Source organism: Molothrus aeneus, chromosome 6 (genome assembly GCF_037042795.1).
Source record: "Molothrus aeneus isolate 106 chromosome 6, BPBGC_Maene_1.0, whole genome shotgun sequence".
NCBI classification, from domain to species: Eukaryota; Metazoa; Chordata; class Aves; order Passeriformes; family Icteridae; genus Molothrus; species Molothrus aeneus.
In genome coordinates this window covers 51,046,732-51,057,736 of record NC_089651.1, presented here as the reverse complement: position 1 = coordinate 51,057,736, position 11,005 = coordinate 51,046,732, and the positions used below count along the sequence as shown (strand labels likewise).

Below are 11,005 nucleotides of genomic sequence, written 5' to 3'. Positions count from 1 at the left end.
GATTTCAGTTTGCATCCACCCAATACTTTGGTAGCCTTGTTCTGCATGAACAAACACTTCCCTTTTATTACTGCAAATCTGCAGGAGCACAGATGATGGGACCTGTGTATTTTTCAGCGACAGCAGGAGATGTGGTGGCCTGAGAAGAGCCTTAAGCCACCGTCCTTCACTTGCTTTGGCAAAACATTGCTGAGGTGGTGGCAGCCTGACTGCAGGACGTGGTGCTCAGCCAGCCACGTGAGAGGCTGGGCAGGTGAGGGCCACGTCTGCCTGTGGGAGAAGGCAGGGCTGCTGCACTGCACCAGCCACAGGGCACTTGTAGGCTCCCTCCTCATGCTCTACAGTGCAGGAGGCAGAGCTGCAACCCCACAGTGAGTCTCAGTCACCTTCCTCTTACCAAGTGACACAGAAGCGCAGGAACTGAAGGGACAAATGAAACAAAGAAAGGCAGGGCCGTGTGGACAATAAACAGTTTATTACCAATATGAACACAGATACTGTGATGCACTGACGTACCATTTTTTAATATTGTGATAACTCTGAGACAAAGAACTTGTTGGCTGACAACTAAACATGTCTCTTTCTTCTGGTGATGCCTCAATACATTTCTGTTGGCAAAGGATCTTCATTTACATTGCAGACTACTAGTAAAATTACTTTGAAGTCATCTATCAAAAGCAAATGGTTCACGTGTGTTCTTATCTACTACTAAAAAGAAAGGTAATACATTTAAATAAGCAAATACAAAATACAAAAAAGGCTGACAAATCCAATGTGCAGTGTCAGATGAAATCTAAAAAATCCAGAAATTTAAAATTTAATAATCTTTAGATTAAGACTTGTAAAATGAAGCGAATCCAAGGCAGCAGCAAGCTTCAAAGTGTGCTGAGTCTGCTAATAAAAAGGGTGTAAGAACAAAGACAGTGCCGGTGTCCTCTCCCACCATCTTGCATGACCTTGGTACACTTAGAAATGATCCAATCTTCCTAGCATTCTTAGTACCGTCCAAATGCTTTGCAATCATTATGTTGTACTGATTCTACTCAACTCCTGCCGTATGGCTGGAAAACCAAAGCAGAGAGTTAGTGCACAGTGGTACAGCCAGTGCGATGGACATCGCTCAGTGCAGAGGCTGCAGAAAGTACACGCCGGTAAAAGGATGAGTGGAGGGTAAAAGGATGAGTAAGGGTAAGCAGTCAGCTGCTGGCTTGCAAACTGCAGTACTACTGTGAGAAGTTGCATCTGTGGTGTATGTGGATGCCTTGTTTTGCACTGGAATGAACTAGGGAGGCTCTGAGGGCCAAGCTGCTGGGACAGTAGCGTATGGACAAGAGGCTCTCCAACTGCAAACTGCCTCGGAGGTTTGTGAGCACACACATCTAGGGCAAGGGCACAGGGAATGGATTTTAGCTGTTTTACAGTCTCCTCTTTTTCCCCTTCCCTGTGAATCTAAGGTGGGGAGTGCAGGGTCTGGACATGCATCGTCCTGTGCCCTAATGTGGCCTTCAAATGAGAATTTTGCTGTGCATTTTAATAATGGCCCTGAAAAGTACCTTCAGTTGTAAACTGCAGAGTAATTTATAAAAACCTACTGATACATTTGGTACAGCTGCTGTACTTTCAATGTAATATAAGAACATGTGGCTATTTGGAAAGCTGTAATCAAGTGAAGGTCTGAAATAACTCTTCAAGCATAGGAAGCCTACAAAAGATTTTTGGGAAGGATTTTCAGTTAGCTTCCTTTGTCCCCTCCTCATCCTGGACCTGTGTGGCCGGCAAGTTACAAGTGAGTTTCACGCTTGCTGATTGCGATAAATTGATGTGCCATGGGCTACAGGCAGGCCCTTTCTCACCCTCCCACCTGTGAGAAACACCAGCCAGCAAATTTCTCAAAGGCTGGTGGCAAAAATGCTCATCAACAGCATAATAAAGGATGTAAGTGCAGTGTTATGGTCAGAGCTCAGATAAGGTAGATGCTTGTTCTGCAAATGTGTGTATAAATCAGAGCTGTTCAGAGAAGTCTGAATACACCAGGGAACTCTCTGCAGTTCCTATCATCTTATCTGTGGAAAATTAGTCATAAAGATGAGAAAAATAATAATTTTTCTCTTTCTTACCATCAATTATCTCCTCTTTCACTTTGTGTAACTCTCTTACAACTTCCTCCAATATTTCCTGATGAGACAAAACACAAGTCAGCTGCTCAGAATTTCCTTCTAACTGGTGGAAGAAAATGCAAGTTTAACATGGTTGTGCTTGTCCCCCACCTCCATTGCTGGTCAGAGCCTAGCACTGTTAACAGCTACCTCTGCACTCCCAGGCACGGATGCAGAGGATTCTGGCATATTTACTTGCACATTTCTGTGCAGACATAAGGATGAAATAGCAGTGAGATTGTGCTCTCTTGCTGCTCACCAGCTAGCCCTTCCTTAGGCACCTAGTTGTAGAGGAAATCAGAAGACTGAACAGCCATTTTGCTCGTACAGCGCATGCATGGGGGAAAATGGGTAGCTTGCCAAACCTCTAAAAGTGCCAATGACATATTCACTCACCTGTTTCATTCGATCAAAATCTAAGGCATCCATAGCCACATCATTGCTGCTGCTCACTGGCTTCATCCTTGAGAAATGGAAGAAAAGCATAAAAGAACCAGTCAGTTTCCTGCAATGTGTGCTAAGCTGCACCCACCTGATGGTGTGGATGAAATCCACCCCAGAGCAGGAACACCTGTGTTCAAATTCTGGACAGGAATATTTGGCAGCCAGAGAGCAGCACTGCTCCTGTATGCACAACCTGACCCTCAAAGATGCTGTGAATTCTTAATTTTTTTTTGTATTGGGAATCTCAATGATTTCAGATTAGAAAATGCTGAGGGGATAAAGCCTGTTGAACACTGTGGTTTATTACAGCATTTGCAATTTGCAAGCTACATGTCTGGTTTTCTCTCACAGTCCCTTTTCTGTACAGCAGCACTGTCCTGGCAACCTAGGCTTTCACTGGGTGCTAAAGTAATAGTAGGTTACAGCTTAGAAAAATATTATTGGGAAAATAATAACCCACTAATCCTTTCCTTGGAAGACTTCAATGAGTCAAATGTGGCTTGTTGATAGTGTCATGTATCACAGTTATTTTTTATTGACTCAGAAACAAAACCAGTCTGGCCTTAATGGCTAGTACACCTGAGTGTTATCAGTCTTTGTGCATGGTATTAGTCAGTGGGCTGAGCCATGATGACATCTGATAAAATAAATTAAGGAACTAGAAGCTGTTTGCCTTTCTCTTTTAATCAGTAACTCTAAAACATTTAAAAAACTAACCATGCTATACAAAGGCTTCAAATAACTTTGCCATCATCTTTAAGCCCAAAGATCCAAATGCCATCAAACTGATGAGGAATGGAAACAGGTCACCATAGAGAGCTTTAGAAACCTGCCCTACTTCCCCCACAGAAGTCTTTCAAGCAAGCACTACTACTACTGAGCACTACTCCAGGTGCTAAATTAGGAAACCATTTTTCCCCACTGAACTCCTCCTCCTGGGATGCAATGCCATTATAAAAGATAGCTACTGAAATGTGATGGCTGCTTTAAATAGTCCATGTTTCATTCCCATTTCCAAAGAGGAAGAATGGTCTTTTTCTATTTATTTGAAGCTCATGTCTTTCCTAGAACCAACATGTTTCATGGTTTTAGGAGAGCTGGCAAAACTATATTTTGCTGTAGTAACACTGATGCATCCCTCTGAATGTTTGGGCAGAACATGTTACCACATTTTAAACAAAGCAGCAAGTACGAGCAGATAGTTGCCATTGGCAACTTACCTCTCTCTAGACTATCAGCACTGTCATATACCTAACAATGTAAAATAAGTGACATCTCTCTCTTTGCAGTAAATACTAAGCATTTGTAAGCCTGTGTTCTACCTCCTTACTCATCCATCCATTCATCTCAGTGTTCAGTAACACTGGGTGCTCCTGGACCAGCACGAGAAGTAAGCCTCTCCAGCTGTCCAACATCAAATTTTATCCCAATCTCTGTGATTAAAAACAGTGGTGCTGATCCTGAAGCTTGGCTATTCAAACTATTAGGTTTCTTGGCTTTTGACACCTGCTGGTTTCTGTACCCCATGTGTCTGAAAGATCTGTCTGTGGTGGGGACTTTTTACATCTTGATTTTATTACCAAGTTTCACTTATGCACCCACTGAGGTTGCATGGGTAAAAGAATAACTTCCCTTATCCCAGTTGCAAGCTCTTCAGATCATTTCTGCTTTTGCTTTTTAATTTCTGCAGAGGGTGAGCAATGAAAGCTTCACCTATTGGCAGGGTCACCATGAACCTGCTGTAGAGAGATCATCCAAAATGTGATTTCCACATGGCACAGCACTGCCAGACCCATGTCTCTGACTCACACACACACAGGGATGGTTTAATTGCTGGTTCCAGCATGATTAACATCTGTAATGCCCACGTGAGCAGGGGGCTGCTTTCATGGAACAAAGCTCTGACATGACACCTTCACACTTGGTGCAGCAACAGACAAAGCAGATTGCAAGAGAATGAGCAAAAGACGCGGCAGAAGACGAACACTAGTGCTGAATGACGGGATCAGCCAAAGGACAAGCCAAGACAGTTAAGAAGCCAGGCAGTTAGCCAGTACCTAGAAGACACGTGGGATTGTGTGGGGCTCTTAGCTTCACAGCTCTTCACCACTGATGGATTTCTACAGCAATGGAATGAAACGAGACATGAGTTGTGCGCGTGCCACGGGGACAGCGTGAGCATCCCACCTGGGACACCCCATGCAGCTCACCTAGAAAGTAATGAAGATACAGGCTTCTCAACAGAATTGCTCCTTTCCCATGGCTTCTTCCCAGAGTCTGAAAAGCAAGCATGAAAAGTTAGTTTATTGTTTTTGCTCTAAAAATAAAAATATCCTGAAGTGGATTGTCTTATACAGTTGCTTTCTTTCAGTGAGGATGAGGGACTTAGGAGAAGAACCAGGAAAATGAGATTGCTGAATGAGTGCATTTGCCTACATTACTGGGAAAGCATTAGCAAAAATCTGCTTAGTGATCCCTTTAATTAGGGACTACATAGTTAAACAACACTAAAAAGAAATGGAACTGGAACTGCAGGAGGAAAAGAATAAATAATTTCTATTAGGAAATACAGGCTAATTGCTGCAAGGCTTACTTTATTCAGTACAATATTTATTTATATTTTATATTAAGAAGTCTTAGGTTTTCTGTCTGCATAGTTGGCAGAAAATGGGGGTGTATGTAAAAAAAGGGCAGCAAGAGCCCACTATGCAAATCTCCATTATTAGAATAATGGAGAATTTATTTAATGTTATGTGCACTTCTAACACAAAGAACATTCCCAAAAAGCTGTACTACATAACACTTGTTGCTGAAAGCACTTCATATCATCCCAGTCTCCTAAAATGAACTGTTGCAGAGATTTGACAACTTTATATACAAGGATTTGCTTCTCTGTGAGATCCTGAAAAGCCTTTTAAAAGAATTACAGGCACTCCCAGGAAATCTCTAGATCTCATTTACATACACCTTTCTCCTGGCTTCCTCCCCTTCCCTTGCAAAGCACACAAGTCATGGCTCTGTTCCAAAAGGAAGCTGGAATGGTTAAATAGTCATTCCCTTGGGAGAGATTCTCTCAGTACATGTGAAAGCCAAGACTGATGAAGGGATGAATGTGAGTGTTTGCAGCTCATCTACTCAGATACAATTATTTCAACTAATTTTAGGAAAAACAATTTAATTTGGTAACTCTCAGGATCAGACTTATTGCAACAAACTAAATAGCAGTTTGACATCCAAACCCCAACTGTATAGATCAGGACATTTACACTACAAAAAGTAAAATAATACAGCTTTTTTCTCTTAAAAGATTTAGGTATGTAATGTTGAAGACACAGATCCTCAGCTACATGTCTAACTAAATTGTCTTGCAATTTTCTTGACTGTGAAGCATATAAAAGTCATAATTTCTTGCTGAATATAGTTTTTAAAACCACAGGTGTTTGGTAATTTTTCTGTTAGTTACTGTTAGTTTCTGCACTCAGAAGTAGAACAATGAATCCAGAGTCTAGAGGTGGTGGAGAAGACTAGATTAAGAAGACAACTACAATGCCAGTAGTTCAACTTAATTAATACCTGATGAATTTTGCTGCTGCTGGGCAGAGCCTCGTGTACTGGTTGAAGGAGAGGTGCTAGCATCATCCTACAAAGAGAAAAACAGGGCATTACTGAGTTTTAGGGAAGAAGTGCAGAGTCCTCTTCTACTCTGGAGGCAGCTGCAGCACATGTGGTACAAAAGCAAGTTTCCTCCCTGTCCAACAGGCACTGGTGCCAAGGTATGGGCTCAAGGCCATTTAAACTTTAACTTTCTCACACTGGATGGAAAAATACATCCTTTTTTATTTTAGTTAATGTGGACACCTTTTCGTGATTACACTCAACCACTCTTATCTCTATATCCCAAATCAGGTGAAACCACTCTAAAGTGCTGTTCCCTAAATACAAACCATCCACTTCCCAAATTTAGAAACTCTCTGAGATGTGGAAACTGAGCCACCTAAAGGAACTGTTTCCACATCCCAGTCTTTAACCCCGAGACAGCCAGCCGTACCAGAGAGAGGAAATCAGGTACTAACAGAATGTAACTAAATCAATCAGTACTCCTCGGAAGTAGAATACTAAACACTTCATCAGAGATATCGACTCTTTTATCTTGGATTTATGTGTGACAGATCATAAACCATTCATCCATATATTTGGCATGACAATATTATTTAGCAACCCTCAAAACATACTCAGGTAAAGCATGAGCTCTGCATTGTAAAATGGAATTGCACCTAGTCTGAAAGAACATGAAATGTACTCAAGACACAAATTAAACAGACGCTTTCTAAATCACTTTTCTAAAGAGATTGGTGCTATTGGAAAGTTTGATTGGAGATATAAACTAATGTAGACTTTCAGCAAGAGAGAATAATGGACAGAAAGCAGAGGCTGGCAAGTTAGAAGCTAAATGGTGCCTTTCATCTCCAAGTGCATGGTTCATAACCAGCTTTGGGGCAAGATTAAGGGCAATGGTTGCATAGGGGTTCACCAGGCAAATTCCATGCTTGAAGCATGTCTTGGACAACATGCAGAAAACAGCTGCTTCTCTCCCTAAACAATGAAAAGTGCTTATTCCTGCTCTTCCTACAAACCTTTTTGCTTGGGGCAAGACCTAGATTGTTTTAATGGACTTCCTACTGAACAGCTTTGTCTTTGGAGAGAACATCTCTACACAGGCGATACGAGGCACACCGAATGCTCTATGACCTTGCAGCTGTGGCAGAAAAGGCTTCACAAGGGTACTGGCTAGCAACAGCAATGCTGAATGAGCAGCAGCCTGGAAAAGCACCACATTGGAAAGGACACAGTGCAACTCCTGCCCTCTCCTAAAACAGAAAAGATCTTCCACACTTTACCATTCAACAGGTAGAAAAGTGTTTTCATCTGCATGTTGGACTCAAAGTTCTTGCATCAAGTTCAGTCTACAGACTGAGTCAAATAAAACCACTTGTATAATTGCTTTTGTGGAAGAGAAATTAATCAAAGTTCCCCAAAGTTGTCCAAATTCTATGTCAGTTTAGTGCAGCCATCAGGGTCACATATTTTGGCCATGATCTAATGGTTAATACACCATTTCCCCTTCTTCCACCAGGCACGTTCTCTGTGCACTCTGAAGTCTGAAGTGAGCTGATTCTTGCTTTGCATAGAGGCTGGCAATCCAAATTTACATTGCAGGGCTGATTTACACTGCAGGTCTACTTCAGCTTAGCTCAAGCCTCAAATATCAAGTAAGCAACATGAACTTTATCTCAAGTTAACTTGCCAGAAGGTTCAATGCACCTTCTTACAGGGCAATAGCATCCTGCTCCCTACAACATGGGGATTAGACCATGAAATAGAGCTCATTAACCTGGTTTAGACAATGCCTCCCTATGAATAAAGCATATTCATATGCTTTCATGTTCATATGCTGTTCTTGTTTATAGGGTGCTGTTCCCAGGAAAGGTGGGAGCAGTTACATTTGGCTTTGGATTGAATGTGCATATCTATCCCTGGTTCAGCACTGCAGTTATTGCCTGCCAGACAGTGAATGAGCACAGGGCTTTGGCTTACAAGGAATCTGCAAGAGCACAGCAGGGAGGAGTGTTTCACTTACATTTTGGCTTTCCTCTTCCTTCTTGTCAGCTGGCTTGTCTGACTGTGACGCTGCTTTCCTCCTTTGCAAAGGAACAGGAGATAGGACACAGTCAACCCTCTAGAAACAACCCTCAGGGGAAGACAAGATTCAGGCTTTGGTGGGAGTTACCATTTCTTTAGCTCATCCCAGGGAACATAACAATGGCTGGAAGTGTTTGGTTGTGTAGGGCTGGAGTGGAGATGAAGAATTCAGATCCCAGTGATACAACTCAGGGAGAAGGGCAAAATTATGAGGTGGTGTTTAACAGAGGGTGTGGAGCATAAGGAAACGTGATGAAACAGAGGGAGGAAGCAAAGCTGGGTATGAAACTGGGTGAGAAAAGGATGGCTTCTCTCAAGGATTCAGGAAGTCCTGGGTCCTACAGAGGAGGAACAACTCACCCCTTTTCAGGGGCTTCTGAGGACCAACCCTGCCCACAGCAGGAGGCTCAGGTGGGTATGGCAGTGATGACACTGCTGGCAGCCAGCTCCAGTGTCAGTTTGTCACCTGTCCTATATTCCACATCCCTGATCCTGCACAGAGAAAGGGCTCTAGCAGTGCTCCCACATGATGGGAAAACTGTCCAAAAAGCCCTTCAAGCCAGGTTCACCCTCACTGGGAGAGATTGGGCACCATTTCTGCTCAGCCAGGAGACCCCTTCTTCCCTCCAGGGTGGGAAAGCTCTGGCTGGAGACCAGGAATCAGGAAACCAGCCCATCCACCTGGTTTTCAAGGGCCTTTGGTGAACAGCAGATTATTTTTGTCTCAAAAGCACTTCAAAGGCAGCAGAGCTCCTGAGCCCTGTAGTCCCAGGACCAGCAGTGTTGGTGCTGCCTGCAGAAGCTGAGTTGAGTGAGGACCTGAGAACCACACTCATTTCTGCTTCCCAAGGAGGGCCAAAACTCTCTGAGGAGTAAGTGGCAAAGAGCTGCAATTCATCCACTGGGAAACTGGACATGACAGTAAACAAAGATGTTGGTTGTTTATTTTTGAAAAATACATGATAAAACTTCTTAGGCATTAGCCAAACTGGATGATGAAAAGAAGACCAAATTCTTGATTTTTAAGCCCTATTTAGGTTCTAAACATTACTCCAGTGGGCCAGGTGCTGAGGCTCTAGAAATCCAATTTCCCATTTTAGACCATTAGGGGAACTGCAGCTCAAGTCTCCACATGGACTTTGGTTGTGCTGAACTTTACCCTTATCCACCTGTGAACACTTCCCTTAGCAGATGTTTTTTAAACACCAATCTGACAGGTTTTTCATTCAGTCTTGGTTTTGAAGTGAACAAATTTCAACTCAGGAAAAAAAATCTCAGGAAGCACTAAGAAAGGCTTCTGAGAAAAGCCTCAGTGGATACACAGCTTGGAGGATTTGATGAAAATTTGACAAAAAACTGAAAAAACTGAGCAGTATGTGTCTGTAGGACACAGTGCTCTGTGGGAATTATTTCCAGATATTTCACTGCATTAGTAATTTTACTAAACCAGTAATATTTTTTTGGTCTTTCTCTAATATTTACTTGATTTTTCTAACAAAAAGAAGCTGTAATTATAAATCTAAGTGAGGGAAATATTTGCCAGGGTGAGAGACCAGTGTTAGATTTATGTCCTGCAACAAACTTAACTGGGCTGGGAGTGACAGTGGTCTGTGGGTTCATTATTCTGTTTGCACTTTAGTCCTGAAGCAAAGGGCTGCTCTCATAGGGTCCACTGAATCTAAAGAGTGGTATTTTATAGCATCTGAGCTCTCAGAAATGTTTTCCTCCATTACTTACCAAGCATTAGACATATTCCCTGTTTCTGAGCATGGGGTTTACTGCTCAGAAAAGGGCCCCTGAGATCCCATGCTCATAACTCTGATTTCTGTACTGAACATGCTCAATTTAAAACCAAACTAATATTTTTTTTTTTTTACCTTCTGGTAATAGTAGGCAATCTGAAACACAGTGCCAGGTTCTTCCTTTCCCTATGTCATCACACATAAAAAGGAATTTGCAGCTAAAGGAAATCCTCTCAGTACCAGCTTAACAACGTGTGCCCAGACAGCACCCTTGAATGGCACTTGTGTATTTCCAGGTACCTCCATGGCTTTGTGAAGCAAAATTTAGGGGATAACTCTGTTGCTATCAGCTCCCTGGGAAAGGATTTGGGGCTCAGTTATTTTCAGAGTAGAGGTAGCACAATGCTTATGGCAGTGCAAGTGCTTTTGTCAAGATACCAGGGGAATTCTACTCTAAATACCTGAAGACACAAGATCCTACTGCCAAAAGCTTTACTGGAGTATACTTTAGACCAGAACCACACAAGTCTGCTGAATTTCTATATCCAAACACATAAGATGCCCATTCAGCTTGCTTGCTTGAACAGAGCTAGTTACCCCACCATCACCAAACCTTACTTTGCCTGTAGACAACTTCCAGTTAGGGAAGGTCATTCTTGATATAGAGCAGGCCAAGAATCCCTAAAATCTATTAAGAGCTGTCAAGCTATTTTAATTCTGAAAAGAAAGAAAATTATCTGTTTGCTATTTTATACTGCTGGGAACTTCTTAGAGTGTTGTGTATTTATTTACTACTTTTCAAAGGGTTTCACAAGGATTTTCAAAGAATCCACAGCCCATGTTCAGAATTTCTTCTGAAATGAACAGGACATGGAGGAAAGTTGAAATCATATCTTTTGAGCAGAGAACTGTCTTTATACTAAGACAACATTATTTAAAAACTCCATCTCTGTGCACCCTACA

General features: G+C 42.2%; 1 protein-coding gene across 7 annotated transcripts in view; it reads right to left on the bottom strand.

Annotated features, from left to right (window-relative positions):
- Positions 1-456: 456 nt before the first annotated feature.
- The window catches only part of EVL (Enah/Vasp-like), a 147,056-nt gene continuing 136,507 nt past the window's right edge, over positions 457-11,005 (bottom strand). For 4 of the 7 annotated variants that reach the window (XM_066551830.1, XM_066551831.1, XM_066551827.1 and 1 more), the window contains exons 8-14: positions 8,239-8,299; positions 6,174-6,240; positions 4,811-4,877; positions 4,658-4,720; positions 2,553-2,619; positions 2,118-2,175; positions 457-1,061 (exon numbers count right to left, since the gene is read on the bottom strand). In XM_066551830.1, the coding sequence (XP_066407927.1) occupies positions 1,024-1,061; positions 2,118-2,175; positions 2,553-2,619; positions 4,658-4,720; positions 4,811-4,877; positions 6,174-6,240; positions 8,239-8,299 (421 nt within the window). In that variant the 3' untranslated portion in view covers positions 457-1,023. The remainder of the gene's footprint in view (positions 1,062-2,117; positions 2,176-2,552; positions 2,620-4,657; positions 4,721-4,810; positions 4,878-6,173; positions 6,241-8,238; positions 8,300-11,005) is intronic. The other 3 variants (XM_066551833.1, XM_066551832.1, XM_066551834.1) reach the window with 3 other exon arrangements.